The sequence below is a fragment of the Rhincodon typus genome, chromosome 10 (genome assembly GCF_021869965.1).
Source record: "Rhincodon typus isolate 14 chromosome 10, sRhiTyp1.1, whole genome shotgun sequence".
Classification (NCBI taxonomy): domain Eukaryota; kingdom Metazoa; phylum Chordata; class Chondrichthyes; order Orectolobiformes; family Rhincodontidae; genus Rhincodon; species Rhincodon typus.
Window position 1 is genome coordinate 63218047 of NC_063341.1, and position 26246 is coordinate 63244292.

The window sequence follows — 26246 nt, forward strand, 5'->3', positions numbered from 1 at the left end:
AGATGAGGAGAAATTACTGCTCTGAGTCGTGAATCTGTGATATTCGCTAGTGTAGTAGGAACATTGAGTAAGTTTAAGGGGAGAGACAGATTTTTAATTAATAAAATGTTCAAGGAATATGGGAAGCAGGAATAAAAGTGGAGTTGTGGCCAAAATGAAATCAAATGGCAGAGCAGGCTCGGGGGTTCGGGGGTGCTGAATAGCCTACTCCTGCTCCTAGCTGTTATCATCATAGAATCCCTACAGTGTGGAAACAGGCCCTTTGGCCCAACAAGTCCACACCGATAAAATCATAGAATCCTACAGTGTGGAAACAGGCCCTTCTCTTACTGAGGCTTTGCAAGAGCTGTACAGACCTTGGTGAGTCTGCATCTGGCACACTGTGTATACTTTTGGTCTCTTTGCATAAGAAGGGATATATTTGTGTTGGAAGCAGTTCTGAGAAGGTTCACTTGGCTATTCCTGGGATGAATAGGTTATTACATGAGGAAAGGTTGAATATGTTGGGCCTAAACTCATTGCAGTTTGCAAGACTGAGAGGTGGTCTTAGCAGATCTTACTGAATCACAAGATTCTGAGGGGTTTTGACAGGGTGGATGTTGGGACGATGCTTTCCCTTGGAAGGAAGTCTCGATTAGGGGGCTCAAATTAGAAGTGAGATTTCTCATTGAAGGCAGAGATGAGGAATTTCTTCCAAGGCTTGTAAATCTTTGGAATTCTGTATCCAAGAGAGCAGTGAGGGCTGGGTGATAAAATAAATTCCAGGCTGAGTTAGCGAGTCAAGAGCATAGGTGGCATATCCACATGCTGAACAGTGAAAGGATCTTGTCAGAGTGTCTGAGCTGTGGGAATTACTTTCAGTTTAACAGAAATCCGATTAACAATAAGAATCAGATCACAGTTAAGTGTCAGTCTGCATGATATGTTGTCCAGTGTCACCCATGACTCAGCTTGTTCTCCAGTAGCATCATCTCTCACCTGAATCTCGAGGCTAGTTCAAAACCCACTGCATAAATCTGAGTGTGAGCTCTCTGCTATACAAGCTGGATCAGGCCATTCGGCCCCTTGAACCTGCTCTGCCATTCTAGATCATGTTCTGATTATGTACATTGGAACTATTTTCCTGCACTGTCACTTATTCATGTCATCAATACCTAATAAATCCTTTAATAGGCGTCACCTTTTAGATGAGATATTCTTAAATGGACATAGGAGATCCCAGCAAATTTCAAAGAAGGGTTCTCCCCATGGTCTGAATAATATTTATCACTCAATGCTCCATCCTCATCGCTACTGTGGAATCTTGCTGTGTATGAACCAACCTCCATGTTCCTGCACTAATCAGGTATTTAATTGGCTGTAAAGAGCTTTGAGGCGTCTTGAGTTTATGAAAAGTATGAACTGAGCTTTGAAAACTTGTATGAAACTGGGATCAAGGAAAAGTTGGAGTGAACTGTAGGAAGGGACCTGCTAAATGATGTTGAGGAGAAACCGGGATAATGATGTTGTTTGAATGTTTATGCTACTTAGTTTGGGTTGAAATGTGCCAGAAAATACTACGTTCTGGTCCATTTCAAGATTTTTACACAAATCTTGTCACAGTAATTGAAGTAAATTACATTCAGCCTTGTCTGGCAGGATCTGGCAGTACCTTCTGCTAAAAATCTTCCTCAGCATGACTTCCATCTCCCATTTGTCTTTCAGCATACTATTCACTGGATTCCTCGTAGCCGTGAGGTCTGTCAGTCCTGGACGTCTTCGGTGATAAGTACAGTATACTCGCTGCTGTATTCCATCCCACTGGTGTTCCAGCTGAAACCTGATGTGGTATGTACAACCAAACTGGTATTAAAGTCGAGACCACCTCTATCTGATGTACAAGCTGCTATTTTCACTTTATATCTGCCTCTGTTCCTTGTTCAGCTCTCTGTCAAAAGGGGAGTGGGTCCACTGGGGGGTTGGGCAAGGAGGCAGCTCAAATTCAACAACTTCCCCCAACCCCGCCTCCTTGGCACCAATCTACATTGGGGAACCGTCCAACTGCGCCATCCCCAGAGAAGTCCAAATTGCTGAGGGAATATTCCCTTTCATGTGTATGTTGTAGTCTGGAGTAATGGAGAGTGATGTTTGAGGCACCGATTTTTCTTTCCGTCTCCTGGCTAACCAGGAAACTCACCTGCTGTGGTGGTGTTGGTGGATGTTAAAAGGTTTGAACACTCCTTCCTTGACCATCAAGTCCTGGAGTGGGTCAGCTCGGAGGCAGGGATGTTCCCACTCCATCACAAGACCTTCACTACCTCAGTTTATTGGACAATTGATGTCAAAAATTTTACTTGAAACATCTTTTTTATAGTGTAGGCTGTTTGTCTGATAAGTTGACATATTGTGTATATTGTGAATGAAACATGGTAAGCCTTGCTTATTTTTATCTGAGGATATGACCCTGGAAATCGGAAGATTTGGAGGAGGTGTAGGGCGTGGGTGGTGTCACGGACGTAGGTGGGGAGTTCCTGGACGAAGGGGGAGAAAATGGAGTCGAGATAAGTGGAGATAAGTTCGGTGGGGCAGGAGCAGGTGGAGACAATGGGTCGACCAGGGCAGTCAGGTTTGTGGATTTTGGGAAGGAGATAGAAGCGGGCGGTGCGGGGTTGGGGAACGATGAGGTTGGAGGCTGTGGGTGGGAGGTCACCTGATTCCCGAGTCCCCAACACCTCATCTTTACCATGGATGTCCAGTCCCTATACACTTGCATTCCCCATGCAGATGGCCTAAAGGCCCTCTGCTTCTTCCTGTCCTGCAGGCCCGACCAGTCCCCCTCCACTGACACCCTTATCCACTTAGCTGAACTCATCCTCACCCTGAACAACTTCTCCTTCAATTCCTCCCACCCCCTACAGACAAAGGGGGTGGCCATGGGTACCCGCATGGGCCCAAGTTTGCCTGCCTCTTTGTAGGATACGTGGAACAGTCCCTTTTCCGAAGCTACACTGGCCCTATACCCCACCTCTTCCTCTGTTATATCGATGACTGTATCGGCGCTGCTTCCACGAGGAGCTCGAACAGTTCATCCACTTCACCAACACCTTCCACCCCAACCTTAAATTCACCTGGACCATCTCTGACACCTCTTTCTCCTTCCTGGACCTCTGTTTCCATCTCTGGCAACCACCTGGAAACCGATATCCATTTCAAGCCTACCGACTCCCACAGCTGCCTAGAATACACCTCCTCTCACCCACCTTCCGGCAAAAAGGCCATCCCCTATTCCCAGTTCCTTCGCCTCTGCCGCATCTGCTCCCAAGATGAGGCATTCCACTCCCGGACATCCCAGATGTCCTCGTTTTTCAAGGACCGCAACTTCCCCTCCACAGTGGTCGAAAACCCCCTTGACTGCTTCTCTCGCATTTCCCGCAACTCATCCCTCACACCCCCTCCCCGCAATAACAACCAAAATAGAAGCCCCCTTGTCCTTACATACCACCCCACCAACCTCTGGATCCAACGCATCATCCTCCGGCACTTCCGCCTTCTGCAATCTGACCCCACTACCAAAGACATTTTTCCCTCCCCACCCTTATCTGCCTTCTGGAGGGACCACTCTCTCTATGACTCCCTCGTCCGCTCCACACTCCCCTCCAGCCCCACCACACCCGGCACTTTTTCCCTGCAACCGCAGGAAGTGCTACACCTGCCCCTGCACCTCCCCCCTCACCCCCATCCCAGGCCCCAAGGAAACCTTCCACATCAAGCAGATGTTCACCTGCACATCTGCTAATGTGGTATACTGTATCTGCTGTTCCTGTTGTGGCCTCCTCTACATCGGGGAAACCAAGCGGAGGCTTGGGGACCGCTTTGCAGAACACTTACGCTCGGTTCGCACTAAAGAACTGCACCTCCCAGTCGCGAACCATTTCAACTCCCCCTCCCATTCCTCAGACGACATGTCCATCCTAGGCCTCCTGCAGTGCCACAGCGATGCCACCCGAAGGTTGCAGGAACAGCAACTCATATTCCGCTTGGGAACCCTGCAGCTCAATGGTATCAATGTGGACTTCACAAGCTTCAAAATCTCCCCTCCCCTGACCACATCCCAAAACCAGCCCAGCTCGTCTCTGCCTCCCTAACCTTTCCATCCTTCCTCCCACCTATCCCCTCCTCCTACCTACTAACCTCATCCCGCCTCCTTGACCTGTTAGTCCTCCCTGGACTGACCTATCCCCTCCCTACCTCCCCACCTACACTCACCTCTACTGGCTCCATCCCCGCCTCTTTGACCTGTCCGTCTCCTCTCCACCTAATCTGCTCCTTTATCCGTCTTCTATCCGCCTCCCCCCCCCTCTCTATTTATTTCAGAATCTGAAGAAGGGTCCAGACCCTAAATGTCAGCCTTCCTGCTCCTCTGATGCTGCTTGGCCTGCTGTGTTCATCCAGCTCTACACCTTGTTATCTCAGATTGTCCAGCATCGGCAGTTCCTACTATCTCAGCAAATAAGATAATACTTTTCAAGCGCAGATTTTCCTTTATACAATGATATAGTATTCCATGTTGATTTATAATATGTGAACTTTAACTTACTAAATGTTACCATGCTGCTTTATTGCTGTTTTGTTTTTGCTGGCATCTGCAGAGAATGTTAACACTCAAGAATGTTTTTGTACACTAAAGGGATCTGGGCATTGCTGGCAAGGTCCAGCATTTTTTTGCTCTTCCCTAATTGCCTTTGCAAAGGTTATGGTAAGTTAAAATGTGGTCACTTTGGAAAATGCTTTATGAAGCCTGAGCACTGTTATGCTTCACACATAGGTCATCTCGCAAGGGCACAGTCTGGTGTTAATATGAACTTCATCCTGTCACAAACAGGCATGTCCTCAAAGTATCAACGAACTGCAAATTTATACTGTTTGTTTAATTGCTCCCTTTTTAGTTTTGAAGTGTTTCAATTTAAGAAATAAAACAGCACAGTTTTATGCTTTAAATAAGGTAAAAGTTAACTACACAACTATTGCTTGAAGATGCAGTAAATTCTGATCTGAAATACAGACACACAAAATTAATGAAAAGAAAGTTACTCATGAAAGTAAAATCTGTCTCAAGATCTTTGCAGTCCTGATACTTGAAGTGAAAACATGGATTTAGATTTCAGCAGCTGTGAAGGCTTCCGTAGTTCAATGCTCTGAGGTCTCTTTTGCTAGACTCAGTTGGTGGAACAGTTTTGGGAGCCAATAAAAGTCCGTTCACTTTTTTTTTTCTGGTTCTGCTGACACAACACTATTTGGATTGGACTCCTCAGCAGAAGAGAGAGAGGATTTCCAGACAGCATTTTTTGCTGTGGCTCCTGGTATCGGAGTGAAAACCCAATTCTCACATGCTGGTCACCGACATTTCAGCTGGAGCTGGTAGATGGAGCTGTCATCACGCAGTCTCCTGAGAGCCCCACACAATCCATGGCTCTTTCAGCTAGTTCTCAATTGCAGTCAAACAAAATGGCTGCTGATTTCAAACTTTGAAATTGAACATAAGAACTAGGAGCAGGAGTAGGCCGTCTGGCCCTTTGAGCCTGCTCCGCCATTCAATAAGATTATGGCTGATCCTTTTGTGGACTCAGATCCACTTACCCGCGTTCTCACCGTATCCCTTAACTCCTTATTAAATCATTGTTCCACAGAGCAAAGTCAGTTTTTCCGAATTCACTGCCATGCCCTTTCAGTCTCCTATTGATCACTTTTAAGGAACTGCATTCTTTCATAACCTTTTGTGATGATCTCTCAAAGTAACATAGCAGTGTGCGATAACAAGGTGTAGAGCTGGATGAACACAGCAGGCCAAACAGCGTCAGAGGAGCAGGAAGGCTGACGTTTCGGGCCTAGACCCTCCTTCAGAAATGGGGGAGGGGAAGGGGGGGTTCTGAAATAGAGAGGGGGAGGCGGATAGAAGATGGATAGAGGAGAAGATAGGTGGAGTGGAGACAGACAGGTCAAAGAGGCGGGGATGGAGCCAGTAAAGGTGAGTGTAGGTAGGGAGGAGATAGGTCAGTCGAGGGAGGACGGACAGGTCAAGGGGGTGGGATGAGGTTAGTAGGTAGGAGATGGGGGTGGGGCTTAAGGCAGGAGGAGGGGATAGGTGGGAGGAAGGACAGGTTAGGGAGGCAGAGACGAGCTGGGCTGGTTTTGGGATGCGGTAGGGGGATGGGAGATTTTGAAGCTTGTGAAGTCCACATTGATACCACTGGGCTGCAGGGTTCCCAAGCGGAATATGAGTTGCTGTTCCTGCAACCTTCGGGTGGCATCGTTGTGGCACTGCAGGAGGCCCAGGATGGACATGTCGTCTGAGGAATGGGAGGGGGAGTTGAAATGGTTCACGACTGGGAGGTGCAGTTGTTTAGTGCGAACCGAGAGTAGGTGTTCTGCAAAGCGGTCCCCAAGCCTCCGCTTGGTTTCCCCGATGTAGAGGAGGCCACAACAGGAACAGCGGATACAGTATACCACATTAGCAGATGTGCAGGTGAACATCTGCTTGATGTGGAAAGTCTTCTTGGGGCCTGGGATGGGGGTGAGGGGGGAGGTGCAGGGTCAGGTGTAGCACTTCCTGCGGTTGCAGGGAAAAGTGCCGGGTGTGGTGGGGCTGGAGGGGAGTGTGGAGCGGACAAGGGAGTCACGGAGAGAGTGGTCCCTCCGGAAAGCAGATAAGGGTGGGGAGGGAAAAATGTCTTTGGTGGTGGGGTCGGATTGCAGATGGCAGAAGTGTCGGAGGATGATGCATTGGAGCCGGAGGTTGGTGGGGTGGTACATGGGGCCGAGGGAGATTCTGTTTTGGTTGTTATTGCAGGGAGGGGGTGTGAGGGATGAGTTGCAGGAAATGCGGGAGACATGGTCGAGGGCGTTCTCGATCACATAGCAGTGTGCCTGCTTTTGGCTGAATTCAATGAACAGCAGCAGTCATGTCACTTCTAGCAGCCTCCTTGTAAGATTCTAATCCATTTTAAAAAGACACATTAGCTTTCTTTACAATGTATTATAATGACATGGCACTAAGTGCATTGAAGGCTAAACCGCTGACCTGACTGAAGTGATTCAGTACAAATGCATTGGCCCACATTCCTGATGGCAATCGTAGCCAAACAAATGGAAAAAAAGCTAATGCTTCTACCCTTCAAAATCTACTAATTCTGCCTTTTTGGAGTTCACATTCACTGCAGATGGTAAATGCTGTAATGACGACTACTTGCGACAAAATATTTTCTGAGCTTTGTCTTTGGCCACTATCATCCCTCTTTATTTCATGTGACCAGGACCCACATTTTGGATTCCTTCACTGAGGAAGCATTGTACACTGCAGTTTAGGTTGTTGTGCAGGAACTTGATCATTAAGGAGCTCTTGCAGCTGATTGAGACTGTGTTTCCATTCTTGTCTGCCATCCAGCTAGAACTTTCCACTTGAATCCAATAGTCCTTGTTCCCTTGGAATATATTTTGCGCTCTGTGCTCAGGTACACTCCAATATGGTGATTGGCTCTGCTTCAAGAACAAGATCTGTATCAGAGTCAGGGCAGCGGGAGCTGCATATGTGGAGAACATCGTTCAGAGTCACATCTAGTGATGGCCCAATCCAGCTGATGCCAATGAGCCTGATCTTGCACGTCTCCAGGAATATTTATGTCATGTCATGGTCAGTTCTGAAAGAAGCTGTTTGTTGCAAATAGCTTGTAGGAGCAGCAAAATCGGAATGGTATCTGTTTTGGGACTATGCTGACGGTCCAAACCCCATTTTTCATTGCAGTCCCCCAGTAGGTAAAGATATTCTGACTTTGAATTCTGCTGATTACAGGTTCAATTTTCTCGGAGTTAGTCTGTGCCTCTACTGTGGAGGATAGACACTACTCACTCATTCTTGGCAATTAGAGTTAGGTTGTCTTTGTATTTGTTTGCCTGGTGTACAGACACCAACGAACCCAGGACTCTGGCCCCACGTGTACATCTACAAGAACTTCTTTCCTTCCTTAATATTCACCCTGTCATCTCTGGAGGTGAACTCACTTGAGCAGGATCAGGTTAGCGAACAACCAAATTGATCCTGAAAGAAATATTGCAGATTGGTCTCTGTCCACGTGCTGTGCGCACTCATTGAAGCAACAGACTGCCGAGGGTCAGCACCTTGTGGCTGACTGTCCCAAGGTGGCTGGGTGGCTGATCAATGGGTTACCATGTTCCCCAACTACAGCTGGGGACAGCCTACAGCCCCATACATTCCACTCCCTAATCCAAGTTCTTGATATGGATTGTAAATAGATGAGGACCTGGCACTAACCTCTGTGGCACCCCACTAGTGACAGCCTGCACATTGACTCTCGCTTTTATATTGCTGCTAACCAATACTGTAGGCTGAAAATGAGAAGTAAATGAGCATGTGCAATTGGAAAGCATGTCAACAATCTTCACCCACACCAGACATCAGATTGACTTGTTGTGTACTGCTGCTGGTGAAGAAAAACCCAGAAGAAGCTGCCAGGAATTACACACGCAGTGTAAAATTCTAAATGAAAAGCATCGGTAGCCATTTGAGTGGTACAGCCCAATTATAGATTGAGTGAATGAGTGAGTGGGCAAAAATCTGACCGAATATAATGTGGAAGATGTGAAGGAAAACTTTAAAACAAAGCAGTGTATTACTTAAAGGAGAAGGACTGTGGAATTCTGAAGTGCTGAGGGATCTTGGTTTTTTAATGCATCAGCCAGAAAAAGCTAGAATGCAGGTAAACAAAGAACAAAGAAAATTACAGCACAGGAACAGGCTCTTCGGCCCTCCAAGCCTGCGCCGATCCAGATCCTCTATCTAAACCTGTCGCTTCTTTTCCAAGGATCCGTATCCCTCTGCTCCCTGCCCATTCATGTATCTGTCTAGGTACAGCACGTAATTGGGAAATCTGATGGTATGCTATCCTTTATTATGAGAGGAATTGGACATAAAAGTAACAATGTTATGCTTCAGTTATACAGGGCCATTGATGAGTCCATCTTATGTTGTGTGCAGTTTTGTTCTGTTTATTTCTGGAAGGATAAGTGCATTGGAGGCAGTGCAGAAGAGGTTTACTGTATTGATACCTTGAATGAGTGGATTGTTTTATGAGGAAAAATTGGATGGGCTGGAGACAACAAGGTGCAGGGCTGGATGAACACAGCAGGCCAAGCAGCATCATAGGAGCAGAGAGGCTGACGTTTCGGGCCTAGACCCTTCATCAGAAAAGGGGGAGGGGAAGGGGGTTTTGAAATAAATAGGGAGAGAGTGGGAGGCGGATAGAAGAGGGATAGAGGAGAGGATAGGTGGAGAGGAAACAAACAGGTCGAAGAGGCGGGGATGGGGCCAGGAAAGGTGAGTGTAGGTAGGGAGTTAGGAAGGGGATAGGTCAGTCCAGGGAGGACGGACAGGTCAAGGGGGCGGGATGAGGTTGGTCGGTAGGAGATGGAGGTGCGGCTTGAGGTGGGAGGAGGGGATAGGTGGGAGGAAGAACAGGTTAGGGAGGCAGGGACGAGTTGGACTGGTTTTGGGATGCGGTGGGGGGAGGGGAGATTTTGAAACTTGTGAAATCCACATTGATACCATTGGGCTGCAGGGTTCCCAAGCGGAATATGAGTTGCTGTTCCTGCAACCTGGACTTGTCTTCACTAGAGTTCAGAATAGTGAGGGCTGATTTGATTGACACCTGTTAGATCCTGAATGGTCCTGACAAAGTGAATGTGGAAAGGATGTTTCCTCTTGGGGTGAGTCTTGAACTCGGGGACACTGGCGTAAAATTAGGCGTTGCTCTATTAGAACAGAATGGAGGGAAATCTTTCTTTCTGAATTGTGTAACTCTGAAACTCTGCCTCAGAAGACAGTGGAGGCAGCAGCGCTGAGTTTTTTTTTAAGTGTGAGAGAGATAGTCTTGCCTAAGAAAGTAAGGTGATTGGGGATAGCGGAGTTTATGAATTGGGAACACACAAATCAACTATGATTTTATTGAATGGCAGATCAGGCTTGAATGGCAAAATGGCCTGATTCCGCTCCTACTTTGGATGTGTGCATGGTCCCCTGGTTTAAACGATGCAGGTAGACACAGTAAACCACAATAGTCTGATGTACTTCATAGGCTCACTGACTTAGAACTGCTCCTAAATTCACCGTTGCGCAATATTTGATCTGTGACCATTTCTCCAGAGGAAATTTTACTTCAAGTAAATTGAATAATTTGATAACTGTTGAATTAAAGTACCCTTGGTTGAGCTTAGCCTACAGTTACCGAGGTGATGTAAGGCCTATTATTTTTGCCTCTTAAGATTCACTGCTGACGAAATAGGGTTAAGACTGCAGCTGGATAGGAGCACATAACAATAACCCTCTTATCCAATTTTCAACGCAGAATCATAGAATCCCTACAGTGTGGAAGCAGGCCATTTGCCCATCAAGTCCACAGTGACCCTCCAAAGAACATCCTACCCAGAACCACCCCGCTACCTTAGTGTGGTGGATAGTGGTGTGTTGATTGATGCTGCCTATATTGCTATCCAGAAAACGTTTATAAAGTTAGACATTATTAACAAGGAAGTTTTTAAAAAAAAAACTCAAATTTGGAGATAACGTTGTGACATAAAGTGGCAATTACTTGGAAAGTAGCTTGAGATAAGGGGAAACATTCCCAGATAGACAGGATATGATAAGTGTTCTCATTGGATCTGTATTGGTGTTTTAAGTTTCCATATCAAAACTTCAATGTATATTTAAGTTTGTAAATTGCATTTAAATTGGTGGAATAATGATGCACTTTAATGAGAAGTTACAAAGAGTTCTGGACAGTTTAGGTGCTTGGACAAAACAGTGGCATATGCAGTTCAATGAGGGGAAATGCAAGGTGATTCATTTTGAATCTGAGTAAGATGAACTAGAATATTTTCTTAATGATAGGTCAGAAACTAGAGGTGCAGAGGGTTTGGGTGATCTTGTGCACAAACTGCTAAAACCCAAATACAGAACTGCAAAACTCCATCCAAGCCTAATGAGATATTGAACTTTTATAATTCACAGGATTGGAATATAGAGGCAAGGACATGATTATTCTGTTGTACAAATCTCTGGTCAATTCCAATCCATAGCATTCAATTGAATTGCAGACACCTCCTATGAGCAAAAGTATACTGATCTTATAAAGGAGTACAGCAACAATTAACCAGCATGTAGTCAGGATTTAAAGGGTGACAGGGTGGCATGGTGGCTCAGTGGTTAGCACTAGGAATCTGGGTTCAATTCCAGCCTTGTCTATGTGGCATTTGCACATTCTCCCAGTGGGTTTTCTCTGGGTGCTCCGACCTCCTTCGACAGTCCAAAGACGTGCAGGTTAGATGGAGTGGCCATACTAAATTGCCCATGGTATCTAGGTGGATTATCCATGGGAAATGCAGGATTACAGGGGTGGATGGGATGCTCTTGAGGGTCAGTGTGCTCTCGATGGGCTGATTGGCCTGTGCTGTAGGGATTCTATTATGGAGATAGATTGTATACACTTGAGTTTAAAAGGCAGAGGATTGAACAAATGTGAGGTGTTTAAAATAAGGGAAAATTCAGCAGGGTTGTAAGATATTATTTCTTCTGGTGAAGAATCCAGAGCAAGTATATATAATCTTAAAAATTAAAGTATGAAATCAGGAAGTATTTTATCCACACAGGGGCAGTGGAAATTTGGACAACTCCCCAACACGATCTGAAGCTGCTGGAACGCATGAAATGTTTTTTTAAGACTGGATTTAATTTACAGAAAGGTGTAAGTGGATTATGCATCTTAAAGGGGTGAGTGGTTTTGAAGTAGAGACCAGTTATAATCTCCTGCAGTGACACAACGATGCCACCTGAAGGTTGCAGGAACAGCAACTCATATTCCGCTTGGGAACCCTGCAGCCCAATGGTATCAATGTGGATTTCACAAGCTTCAAAATCTCCCCTCCCCCTACCGCATCCCAAAACCAGCCCAGCTTGTCCCCGCCTCCCTAACCTGTCCTTCCTCCCACCTATCCCCTCCTCCCACCTCAAGCCCCACCCCCATCTCCGACCTACTAACCTCATCCCGCCCCCTTGACCTGTCTGTCCTCCCTGGACTGACCTATCTCCTCCCTACCTCCCCACCTACACTCACCTTTACTGGCTCCATCCCAGCCTCTTTGACGTGTCTGTCTCCTCTCCACCTATCTTCTCCTCTATCCATCTTCTATCCGCCTCCCCCTCTCTCTCCCTATTTATTTCAGAATCCCCTTCCCCTCCCCCATTTCTGAAGGAGGGTCTAGGCCCGAAACGTCAGCCTTCCTGCTCCTATGATGCTGTTTGGCCTGCTGTGTTCATCCAGCTCTACACCGTGTTATCCCAGTTATAATCAGACAGGGTTGAATGGCTTTTCCTGCTCAATTTGATTTCATTGGGGCGAAACTTGGATAGGTTTCTACAACAGATGAATAATTCTGTCTGCCAGATTGCTGTCCTGGCAACTATGACAATCTTCCCAACCCCCAACTGGGTTAGTGCCATATCAACACAAGTGCTGACCAATCAGCTTAGCTTGATTCATGCTTTATTCCAGTATCCCACCAATGTAATTCCTCAAATATTCTTGTATTCTCATTCCATTTGGAGTGGGAGTGGAAGGTTCTGCTCAAAGTAGTTGGTTTTAAACTGAACCTTTACAATTCTGATGTGGAGGTACCAGTGTTGGACTGGGGTGGACAAGGTCAGAAATCACACAGCACCTAGTGTTATGTGATTTCTGACCTTTTATGATTCTGATTTCACATCAGTGAGTGTGGTGTGTTAAAACCCTGCAAAATGGACTTTTGCAACAAATGTTAGCTGTGCACAATCCTGGGTCACGGGGGGGAGAAAGTGCTTGCCTGTTGGGATTTTGTAAAATGTGCTGTGCCGGAGAACCTTGGGTCTCTGATAAAAAGCACTGCATTCTCCAGACGATCCTTCAAAACATCGCTAAACATTCTGGCAGCTGACTCAACAAAAGCAGAGAGGCTCTTACAGGTGAATATTATCCGTGTGAATGGGGCAAAGCTGTTTTTATGCAAAGGGCAGTGTCAGCCAGACAGACATCAAACCATGCCAACACTTGTTGAAAGCGGAAGTACTGAAATTCAATGACTTACGAGTGAAAGCCAACCAGAGATGGACGGTTCTGATGAATTGATGATCTCCGTGCTAAGTTGCTGCTGTACAATGATTTGTTTAAAAACCAGAGGGAAAGATATTCGAGGCCACTGGGGGTAACACATGAGAAAAGCTCAAAGTAAACAAAAGCACAGGAGAAAATAAAGCTATTTGTTTCATTGAAATTCATCCAATCTAACTTTCCTATTATAGTATCCAGTAGTGTTTTGAAGTTCCCTGATATTTTTGTCTCCCCTGCCTCAGTTGACAAATTGCTCTTGGCGTATGACTCCCTTCAAACCAAGAACTTCTTCAGAGTTCCTAAAGATCAGTTTAATATTGAATTAGGGAGATGCCTGGAAAGAGCAAAATGAAGAGTCTGACAAAATACGAAACAAGAACATTAAAGATTTCCTTGGGCCTTTCACAACCTCAGGATACCTCAAAGTGCTTCACAGCTGCTTCTGAATTGCTTCTGCTGCAATGTATCAAACGTGGCAGCCAATTTGTACACAGCAAGCTCCCACAAACAGTCATATATTATAATGACCAAATAATTTCTTTCTGGCGTATTGATTTATAAAGGATCAATACACCAAGGATAAATCTCCCTTCTTCAATGTAGTGCCACAGGATATTTTTTTGCTTCTGAAAGCTTCCATGCCACTGACATTAAACTGTCATTGGCAGTTTTATCCTTCCTTTTTTTTTGAATAAAAAATGTAACATTTCTAGTCCTTTTGTACATATCTAGAGAGAATTGAAAGACTGTAGCCACAATCTCTATCCAAGCTACTCTCCATGACTTGGACGAAGGGTCTTACCTGCTAGAAGCAGTGTTGGCCTTTCTAGTACCTGCTCTTTATCTATTTTTACCTCCTCCTGTATCCTAAAAACCACCTCCTTCACCCTAGGTTAAACAAAATCCTCTTCTTTGATATCACCACAAATGACTTATTTAGTGGCTCAGCCATGCTTTACTGTTCTGCAAGTAAATCTCCATTTTGATCCCTAATTGGCCCCATGACTGCTTGGATAGTCATTTTGCATTATTTTTCAGCTTGTAATATGTCCCACCCACTGTATTCAAGGCATATTCCTTCTCACAACTGAAGAATGAGTTCCTGAGTAACCAAGTTTTTGGGGCATTTTGCTTGCTTGTCCTCGGTGTACTTCATCTGAAAGATGCCTGAGGGATAAACGTGTGGTGCCGTGTAGCATTTTTTAATGCTATTTATGCACCCATTTACAGTCTTGTCACAAATTACAGGCTGAAGAAACCTCACCTAATATGGTTCATGTACATTTGACAGATTTATGTTAGAGGTGCTACATAAATGCAAGTTGTTAACATTGCATGTGGTAATAAAGTGATCCTGGTGTTTTTAAGTGTGCAGTTGAAAGTCATGGCCCCTTTAAAGAGAAATGAAATATTAATATCGTAAGCTATTGCACTAAAAATAACCCATGATTGTCCAGTTAGCAATCGTGAGAAAGCAATGATGTCAAAAGAAGGACCACCCATGTAACTACAGTCAGTCAAGATTCCTTCCCTTCTGCCGATTTTTGTATATTCCCTGAGGGTTCTAACTCTTTATTGAGGATTAGCTCCTTGGACTTTACTCAGTGGCTGTTATTTATGCTTCACCTGTGACATTGAGTGTTGGCGAGTTACCAAAGGGAAGCATTGTAGCCAAGCCCAACCCTATTCTCACTCAACATTCACATATAGATAGAAGTAATTTTTGAAATCTTGATGTTGTCATGACTCTTATTTTCCTTTGAGGAAGGCAGCTTATGACCTCTTGATATTTTGCGAGTTCAAAGTCCTATTTGATTCAGTCATTTGTGTCCTAGCGTCTGTGACATTCTTGCAATGAACATGACCTCTTTCTAAAGACAAATATCATGGAACTTTTCAACCATGTCTGTGTTCACTTAGCTCTCAATGCTTAATAGTGTTGGAACAAAACCTTTATAAGTGTATTTGTGAACATTGAGGAAAAGTGTTATGTCATTTTAAGACAATATCTTACACTGCATCATGTTCAATACCAATTGAATGGTCATGAATTTCTTGAGCATATCCAGGGTAAGTTTGTTTTTCAGTGTTATGCCCTAGAACCAATAGACAGGCTTACCATTTCAGATGTACCAATGAGTCAGATTTGACTAACAGTGCACAGACAGTTATGCAATTACAATCATCGTGTAACCAAGTTCAGCATTGTGTTTGAAAGGGAAAAGCATAAAATAACTTCTAAGGCTCTCAATAGATTTTTGATGGACAAGGGATGCAAGGGTTTGGGAAGGCATACAGGAAAGTGAAGTTAAGATCACGATCAGCCATGTTTTTATCAAATGGTGGAGCAGGCTCAAAGGGCCAATTGGTCAACTGCTGTTCTTAAATCCTACATGGCTAGGTTTAAACAAGACTGCCTTCAGTTGGGTGAGGCAAAAACCATTCCCAGTAATCTGGGGGAATCTGTTAAGGATAAAGTGACATGGAAACATGGAGCGAAGAATAGGCTATTTGGCCCTTTTGTGCCTCCTCCACCATTCAATATGCTCATGGCTAATCATCCAACTCCTGTTCCTGCTTTCATCCACACCTTTTGATCCCTTTAACGCTAAGAACTATATGTAGCTCCTTTTTGAAAGTATTTAATGTTGTGGCCTTGACCACTCTATTGAAGCGAATTCTACAGGCTCATCACTGTCGATGAAGAAATTTCTCCTCATCTCAGTCCTAAATAGCCTATCCTGTGTCCCTAGATGGAGACTCCTTGGTTACCAGGAATGTTCTATCTGTGTTTACCCAGTCCACTCCTATTGTGATTTTGTAGGTTTCTATGAGATCCTCCTTCATTCTTCTAAACTCCACTGAGTACAGTCAGAGTTGATCCAGTTTCTCTTCATATATTAAGCCAGCCATTTCAGGAATCCGTCTGGTAAATCTTTATTGCACTCCCTCTGGCCAGAACATCCTACCTCAGATAAGGAGACCACAATATATTCCCGGTATGGCCTCACCAAGGCTCTGTACGATGCAACAAGATATCTTTGCTCCTGTGCTCAAATTCTCTTCCTTTGAAGACCAACATACCTTTTGCTGCCTTCACTCCCTGTTGTACCTGCATGTTTACTTTCAGCAATACAAGGGCACCCAGTTCTTGTAATAGATCCCCTTTTCCCATTCTGTAGCTATTCAGATAACTTTTTTTTCCTGGTTTTACTATCAAAGTGAATAACCTCACATGTACCCACATTTTACTGCATGTGTCCATTCACACGACTTGTCCAAATCACACTGCAGTTCGCCCCCCCCCCCCCCCCCCAAGCTTTGTGTTGTCTGCGATCTTGGAGATGTTACATCTAGTTACCTCACCTAAAATCATTTGTATATATTAATGAATATCTGGGGTCCAAGAACTAATCGTTTTGGTACCCCACACGTTAGAATCTGCCACTCAGAAAATGACCCATTTATTCCTACTCTTTGTTTCCTCTCTGTCAACCTGGCAGCACGGTGACTCAATGGTGCCTCACAGCACCAGGGACCCGGGTGTGATTTCAGCCTCAGGCAACTGTCCGTGTGGAGTTTGCACATTCTCCCTGTGTCTGCGTGGGTGTCCTCCAGGTGCTCCGGTTTCCCCCCTCAGTCCAAAGATGAGCAGGTTAGGTGGATTGGCCATGCTAAGTTGCCCCAAAGCTTGCACATCCCTGGACACTAGGTGGAGTAGCCAGGAGAAATGCATGGTTACAGGAGTAGGGAGGTGATCTGGGTGGTTTGCTGTTTTGGAGGATAGGTGTGAACTGAATGGGCTGAATGATGTGCTCCCATACTGTAGGGGATTCTACAATTCTAACCTCTATCCACAACAGTACAGTACCCCGAATCCCAGCTCTTTAATTTTACACACTAATCTCTTGGGTAGGATCTGATCAAAAGATTTTTGATCTATCTGATCAAGATCCTGTTCTACTCAGAGTTAACCTTCTTTGGTGTCAACTACTGCTCTAATTTTTAGAGTCATCTGCAAACTTACTAACCGTACCTCCTGTGTTCACCTCCAAATCATTTATACAAATGACAAAAGCAGTGGACCCAGCACCACTCCTTGCAGCACACCGCTGGTCACAGGCCTCCAGTCTGAAAAGTAACCTTCCACCACCACCCTCTGTCTTCTACCTTTGAGCTAATTCTGTATGCAAATAGCTAGTTCTCCCTGTAGTCGAGGTGATCTCACCTTCCTAACCTGTCTACCACGAGGAACCTTGTTTGACGCCTTATTGAAGTCTATATCAATCGCATCCACCGCTCTGCCCTCGCCAATCCTCTTTGTGACTTCAAGAAACTCAAGTTAGTGAGACACGATATCCCAAGCATGAAGCCATGTTGACTATCCCTAATCAGTCCTGCCTTTCCAAAAACATGTAAATCCTGTCCCTCAGGATTCCCTCCAACAACTTGCCCACCACTGTCAGGCACAACAGTCTATAGTTCCCTGTCTTTTCCTTACCACCTTTCTTCAACAGTGGCACCTTGTTAGCCAACCTCCAGTCTTCTGGCACCCTTTGCAAAGAAAGCCTAAAGGCAGTAGTTTTAGTCAAGGTTCATACACAACACCTGGACACTTTGGATAAGGTCATCTTCTAGTCTACAGTCCACTTCTAAGGAGCAGGATGAGACATACTCATGTTTCTTCTTCCAAAAGGTACATTGAGAGCTCTATTAGCAGCAGCCTGAAAGAAGACAACTTGGTACGGTAATCAGGTCTGACATACTGAGGACCAGCAAATCCTTGTACGCTGAATTGTATGATGTGAAAGGCACAGACAGTGCAGTTTCTGAGTATGTCCTGTCCTGTCCTCTATCACACCGCTGTTCAGTAGCAGGAGGCAAGGCAATCTGAGCAAATCTCTGTCTCTAGAAAGAGCTGACAAGGGTGATTCAATTATACATCCAGAAGCTATGGTTTCCTGACCGTATGTGGGACTGAAATAGCTCAGACTAACTCGAGGTCTATGAGGATAAACTTCTTGCTGGCAAGAGTGGAAGCACGTTAACATGGCCGAGGAACGATATCATTTCCTTTAGATACAAGCAGAAGGAAGAAAGTCGTAGCCCATTTCACTGCTCAATGCGAATACCAAAATTCTGGCCCAGGTCATTTTGAGTCTGGTCAAGTCTGCTGTGGAGTTGGTGATCCTTGCAGAGTGGATCTGCACTGTGCCAGGCAAGAAGATTTCCAGTGACCTTACTGTACACGGGGATGTGACCACCTTCAACCAGGAGACCTACTTTCATCAGTCTGGATCATGAGAAAGCCAGTGGCAGAATATGACTTACCTACATGCTAGATACACTGTACACAAAATAATCTGCACTCATTTCTTACACAAAAATCGGTGACTGCTTCAATCCATGGGTAGTTATCAAAAGAATTTCCAATCAAATCTGAGTTCTTCAATATACATATACACATGATTTACCATTAAGAGTAGGCCACTGAGTCCCTCAAGCCTGTTCTATCATTCAACAAAATCATAGCTGAACTGCTGATTCCACATTCCCACTGATCCAAGACAACCTTTCACCTCCATGGTTATCCAGGATCTATTTACCTCCGCTATAAAAATATTCAAAGACTCTCCTTCCACCACCTTTTTGAGGGAAGGAGTTCAAAAGGTGATTAACACTTTGAGAATAAAACAAAAGTCCCCACCTCGCTGTCTTAATTGGGCAACCTCTTCTTTTATACAGTGACACCTAGTTCTAAATTCTCCCACAAGTGGAAACATCCTCTCCCTATATCCACTTTGTCAAGACCCCTCAGGATCTAGAGATTCAATCAAATTGTCGCTACTCTTCAAAACCTTCCCTTGCGAGATAATTGTCCCATTCCAAATGTTGGTTATAGAGTCTGAGGTCTACAGCATGGAAACAGGCCCTTCAGCCCAACTTGCCCATGCCACCCAGTTTTCACAATTTAAACTAGTCCCATTTGCCTGTGTTTGGTCCATATCCCTCCATACCTATTCCATCCATGTACCTGTCTAAATGCTCCTTAAATGACAAAATTGTATTCACTACCACAACTACCTCTGGCAGCCCGTTCCACACACTCTTCACCCTCTGTGTGAAAAAATTGACCCTCTGGACCCTTTTTTATGTCTCCCCTCTCACCTATACTGTCTAGTTTTAGACTCCCCTTCCACAGGGAAAAGATGTCGGCTATCTTCCTTTTCTATGCCTGTCGTGATTTTATAAACCTCTATAAGGTTATCCTTTAGTCTCCTACACTGCAGTAAAATAAAGTCCCAGCCTATCCAACCTCTCCTTCTAACTCAAACCTCCCAGTCCAGATAACATTCTAGTAAATCTTTTCTGCATTCTTTCTATAATTAGAATTAGCCTTTATTGTCACATATACTCAATGAGTATAGTAAAATGTTTGTACATCACCAATTACAGTGTCGACTTAGGTACAAAAGCACCTAGGCACAGCTTCTTTAGTCACAACATCTTAGACAATAGAGAAACAATACAATATCCAACATTGCAGAAATAAAAGTTCAGTACAGCAGACCATGCCGGCACCTAGCTTCAAACCTGACCGGGCCCTGGCTCCACACCACACCAGAAGGTCACCATGCCATTACCGGGTTTGACAATATCCTTTCTACAGTAGCTCAGTGAACCTTCTCTAAACTATTTCCAACACATTTTGAGCCTGCCTTAAGGACACCAATACTGTACACAGTACTCCAGATGTGGCTTCAGTATTTTATGAGGACACACTCAGAGGACTGAGCAATGAAGCCAAGCGTGCCAAACGCCTTTTAACCACCTTGACTATATGTGATGCAAACTTCAATGAATTATGTACCTACACTCCTAAGTCCCTCTGTTCTACAACACTATCCAAGGCCCTACCATTAATTGTATAAGCCCTACCCTTCTTTGTTGTACCAAAGGGTGGCTCAGCGGTTAGCACTGCTGCCTCACAGTGCCAGGAACCTGGGTTCGATTCCACCCTCAGGTGACCCTCTTTGTCGAATTTGCACATTCTCCCCATGTCTGTATGAGTTTCCTCCCGGTGCTCCAGTTTCCTCCCACAGTCCAAAGATGTGCAGGCTAGGGGGATTGGCTGTGCTAAATTGCCCATAGTGTTTAGGGGTGTGTAGATTAGGTGAGTTATAGGGGGATGGGTAAGGGTGAGATACTGTGAGGGTCGGTGTGGACTTGTTGGGCTGAAGGGCCTGTTTCCACATTGTAGGGATTCTATGATCTATGAAAATGCAATACCTTGCATTTGTCCAGATTGAACTCCATCTATCATTTTTCTGCCCATTGATCCATTTGATCAAGATCCTTTTGTAATCTTAGAAAATCTTCTTCGCTGTCTACTATGCACCAATTTTAGTGTTGTCCACAAACTTACTAACCAAGCCTTCTGTATTTTCATCCAAATCATTTCTATAGATGACAAACAAAAGGGGACCCAGAACCAACATCATGTTGAGGTTGTACTTTTCTGGAATACTGTGTCCAGTCTGGTGGCCCAGTTATAGGAAGGATATTATTAAGCTGTAGAGGGTTCAGAAGAGATTTACCTAGAAGATGCTAGGTATGGAAAGTTTGAGTTATAAAGAAAGGCTGGATAGGCTGGGACTTTTTTCACTGGAGTGTAGGAGGTTGAGAGGCAACCTGATAGAAGTTTATAAAATAATGAGGGGTATAGTCAGAGTTAATGGTCGGTGTCTTTTCCCTAGGATGGGGGATTTCAAGACTAAGGGGCACATTTTTGAAGTGAGAGGAGAGAGATTTAAAAAGACAAGGGGCAAATTTTTTATATAAAGGGTGGTTCACATGCGGAATGAACTTTCTGAGGAAGTGGTGGATGCGAGTACAATTGCAACACTTAAAAGACATTTCAATAAGTACATGAATAGGAAAGGTTTGGAGGGACTTGTTTAATTTGAGATTATGTTCAGCATGGACTAGTTGGACCAAAGGGCCTGTTTCCATGCTGTATGACTTTATGAGTGTTCCTGATTATTTGCTGTCTCTGTATATCAGCCTTTTGCAAATTATGCACTCGGACACCCAGATCCCTCTGCATCCCATAGTATTTACATGTTTTTTTTGTTCTTCCTGCCAATGTGGTCAATTTTACATTTTCTTACGTTGTACTCCATTTGCCAAATCTTTGCCCACTCACTTAAAATATCTGTATAAGAACATAAGAACCAGGAGCAGGAGTAGGCCACTTGGCCTTTCGAGCCCATTCCGCCATTCAATAAGACCATGGCTGATCTTTTCATGGCTTCAGCTGTACTTACCCACCCTCTCACTGGAACCCTTAATTCCTTTACTGTTCAAAAATTATCTATCTTAGCTTTAAAAACATTCAATGAGGAAGCCTCAACTACTTCACAGGGCAGGGAATTCCACAGATTCACAACCCTTTGGTGAAGAAGTTCCTCCTCAATTCAGTCCTATATCTGCTCTTCCTAATTTTGAGGCTATGCCTTCTAGTTCTAGTTTCACCTGCCGGTGGAAACGTCCTCCCTGCTTCTATCTTATCTATTCCCTTCATAATTGTATATGTTTCTATAAGATCCCCTCTCATTCTTCTAAATTCCAATGAATTTAATCCCAGTCTACTCAGTCTCTCTCCATAAGCCAACCCTCTCAACTCTGGAATCAACCTAGTGAATCTCCTCTGCACTCCCTCCAGTGCCAGTACATTTTTTCTCAAGTAAGAAGACCAAAATTGTACACAGTACTTCAGGTGTGGTCTTACCAGCACCCTATACAGCTGAAACATAACTTCCCTGCTTTTAAACTCCGTCCCGCTAGCAATGAATGGCAATATTCCATTTGTCTCCTTAATTACCGGCTGCACCTGCAAACCAATCTTCTGTGATTCATGCGCAAGGACACCCAGGCCCCTCTGCATAGCAGCATCCTGCAATTTTTTACCATTCAAATAATAGTCCTTTTCACTGTTACACCTACCAAAATGGATGACTTCACATTTATCAACATCGTACTCCATCTGCCAGACCTTTACCCCCTCACTCAAACTATCTATATCCCTCTGCAAACTTTCAGAGTCTTCTGCACACTTTGTTCTGCCACTCATCTTAGTGTCATCCACAAACCTTGACACACTACACGTGGTCCCCAACTCCAAATCATCAATGTAAATTGTAAACATTTGCCGTCCCAGCGCTGATCCCTGAGGCAAAACACTGGCTACTGATCGCCAACCAGAAAAATACCCATTTATTCCCACTCTTTGCTTCCTGTTAGTTAACCAGTCCTCTACCCATGCTAATACATTGCCTGTAACACCATGCACCTAAATCTTATGCAGTAGCCTTTTGTGTGGTACCTTCTTGAATGCCATTTGGAAATCTGGTCCCCGTTGTCCACTGCGTTTGTAATGTCTTCATAGAATTCCAGTAAATTAGCTAAACCTGACCTGCCCTTCATGAACCCATGCTGTATCTGCCCAGTGGGGACAATTTCTATCTAGATGTCATGCTATTTCTTCCTTGAAAGATTCAAGCATTTTCCCCACTACAGAAGTTAAGCTAACCGACCTATAATTCCCTATCATTTGTCTAACTTCTCTTTAAAACAGTGGTGTCATTTTTCCTGTTTTCCAATCTGCTGGCCCCACATTCCAGCAAATTTTGGAAAACTTCCACAAGTGCATTTGCTATTTCTCCCACCATCTCTTTTTAGTACCCTGGGATGCATTCCCTTTGTAGCCTCCTTATGTCCACTTCACAACTTACTTTCCTACTTATCTTTGTATCATCAGCAAATTTAACAAACGTACCTTGAGCTCTTTACTCAAGTCACTTCTATCAATTGCAAACATTTGGCGGCTGAGCACCAATCCCTGTGCACGCCATTCATTACATCTTACCCATAAAATTACCTACTTACACGTACTCTGTTTCCAATCATAAGCCAATTTTCCATCCATGCCAATATGTTACTCCCTACACTGAGCTTGTATTTTCCACAATAATTTTGACGTGACACCTTATCAAATGCCTTCTGGACATCCACGTCCAATATAGTTGAGCAAGGTTTCCTTCCCTCCCTCTGTTTTATTCTTGTAACGTGTTGGACATTTGGCTGAGGCCAACAGGAAGGATGCAACATAAGATGGGTGATGACCCCAGGCAGTGGAGATGTGCAGTTCAAAGCCTCCTTGTGTATGGAAAAAGCAGCTGCCTTCTCCTTGGATCCATTGTTGTTCACAGACTGATGAGCATCTATCATCAGTTTGAATGGAGAGCCAAATTACACTGTGGCAAGATGAAGGTGATGTTCCTTTGTCCCTTCCACCATCAGGTCAAATAACCTAAAGGTATACGGTTCTGAGAGGTTGAGTGTGCCAACAAAAACTGTTGGAGCATGCAGCTGAGACGAGGTAGAAGTTGAGCATGTGGAAGCAGTTTCCTTTCCCATTGTGTGTAGGAGCCTGGTAATCAGGTTTGAGGTGCTCTCAGTGTTAGTTTATGTGATGCACATGTCTCATTCCTGCATTAGAGCCATCTTCCACTTTATTTTAGAGTCAAAGATGGATCATGCCAGCAGGGAGGGGAATCACTGGCCTAGTGATCGTGTCGCTAAACTAGTAATCCAGAGACACTGGCTGATACACTGAAGATACAAATTTAAATCTTCTTACAAAGATATGTTTTATTTAATATTGAAAGGAGGGCAGGTTTGGAAGAGGAAAAATGTTTCCAACTTTTGTGGAAATACCTGGAGTAGGTCCTTTAAAAGAGTTTATTGCAAATTTTCTGTGGGCATTGTAGATATTTTCAAGGCTTTCTTGGCATCACCTGACTGGGTATAGCTGCTTGTTTTGTGAAGCCCTGTTGGGACTGGTTTTTTGAACAGTGACTGGATTATTTTGTCTGGTTGAGTTGGAGGAAAGCCTGTAAAGAACAAGCTGAGTTGGATAAAAGCTTGCAATGAACAAGCTGCCCAGATTATCTCTCCCATTTCTGAAGTGAAAGCCCTCTCGTGGAGTTCAAAGTGAAATCTGTTTATTCTTTTTGAAAGAGTGATTGAAAAACTATCTCAAGGTTTTGCTTTTACTGGGCAAGCTGTGTGTACAAGACGTCAGAGACAACTGTGCATGATTAGTGACTTGACTGCATGTGTCAGAGCAAGAACACCCTCATATTGACCATTGTGTTATTCTGGAAAATAAAATGATAGCTTTTTTTTCAAAAAGCCAACCTCTGCAAAGAAATCTCTTTAAGAGTATGTGTATGTTTGCTTACCAATGTTTTTGGGAACATTGAGCGGGATAAGCATTTATATTTCTATATTACTGAATGTGTGTATGTGAACTTGCTCAGTAAAAGTTGCACAATTTAGTTTTGTTTTTGATAATAAGCTCAATTGTGTTTATTAAGAAACATGATGGGTTTTTCTGACCTAGTTATAGATTAGATATTTAATTGGTCAATTGAGGTAACTGGAAAAGGTATTTTTTATTTTAGGTTGTGATCAGGGGGTTAATGGGACAACAACTATTGTGCCAAATTCCAACTTCAGTTGAAACAATCTCACTCTGACAACTCGTAGAGTTTAACTTAAATGAATTAACATCTGATTTGAAAGCTAGCCTAATGCAATGACCATGAAACAATCATAAATTGCCCTAAAAACCCATAATGTCTACTAATGTTCTTCCTGCTTTCACCTACAGTGGCTCTGGGACCACAACAGTGTGGTTGCCTCTTAACTGCTCTCTGAAATGGCCTAGCAAGCCACTCAGTTCAAGAATGATTAATTGGCAACAAATATTGGCTTTGCCATGATCCCACATTCCATAAAAGGAATTAGATAAGGACACCACGTAGCATTTTCTGTTTTAAAAGAGTTCGGAAGCATTCTCAGTGCACCCTTAATCCTATTTAATTGCGCATTACATAGAATAAAATCAACTTTCAAACAATCTCTCTGTCTACTGCTTCATTCAGATCAATATACATCAAATAATAATTGTAATATCATGCTAGAAGTCCATGTAGCTAGTTAAAGTTTGCAATGCAAATGTAGCATCATAAGAAAGAAAGACATGACATGGTTATGACTGTCACAATTGCAGAACATCCCAAACTGATATGCAGCACTACTATATGAAGTGTAATCACTGCTACATTTCAGGAACTTTGGCAACTAATTTGCACATGTAGCTCCCATGAATAGCCGAGAGATAAATGGTCAACTAATGTGGTGCTCAGTGATGTCAGTTGAGGAGTGAACATCAGCCAGCACGCCAAGAGAACTCCTTCATTCTGCTCTGAAATTAAGCTGCCAAATCTTTTGCATCTACCTGAGAGGGCAGATGGTGTCTTGCTTTCAGGTCTTTTCCGACAAATGGCACGTAAGTCAGGTTTATGAATTTGAAGAGGAAAGTTGTTCATTTGCTCAATTTTAGAAAGGGTTGTCTACAAATATTTGATCTATACAAATGCAGAAATACAGAAACCTTCATAACGTTTAAGTATTTAGATGTGCGCTTGCAATGCAAAGGCATACAAGGCTATGGGAAAAGAAACAAAGAACTGTGGATGCTGGAAATCAGAAACAAAAACAGAAATCACTGGGAAAGCTCAGCAAGCCTGGCAGTATCTATAGAGAGAAATCAGAGTCGATGTTTCGGGTTCAGTGTCCATTTTCAGAATGGAAGCTTTAGACTTTAGACTTAGTCTCCCTCCAGTGTGGAAACAGGCTGTTCGGCCCAACAACTCTGCACCATCCCTCAGAGCATCCCACCCAGACCCATACCCCTATAACCCACCTAACCTACACATCCCTGAACACTACAGGCAATTTTATCATGGCCTGCACATCTTTGGACTGTGGGAGGAAAGCGGAGCACCTGGAGTAAACCCATGCAGACATGGGGAGAACGTGCAAACTCCACACAGACAGTCACCCGAGAGTGGAATCGAACCCAGGCCCCTGGTGCTGTGAGGCAGCAGTGTTAACCACTGAGCCACCGTGCTGCCCTATGGGGCTATG

The 26246-nt window shown here is 44.1% G+C and overlaps 1 protein-coding gene across 2 annotated transcripts in view; it reads left to right on the plus strand.

Moving 5' to 3' along the window:
* The window catches only part of alg14 (ALG14 UDP-N-acetylglucosaminyltransferase subunit), a 165916-nt gene that overhangs the window by 100197 nt on the left and 39473 nt on the right, over positions 1-26246 (plus strand). For both annotated transcript variants that reach the window (XM_048602368.1, XM_048602369.1), the window contains exon 3: positions 1705-1827. In XM_048602368.1, the coding sequence (XP_048458325.1) occupies positions 1705-1827 (123 nt within the window). The remainder of the gene's footprint in view (positions 1-1704; positions 1828-26246) is intronic.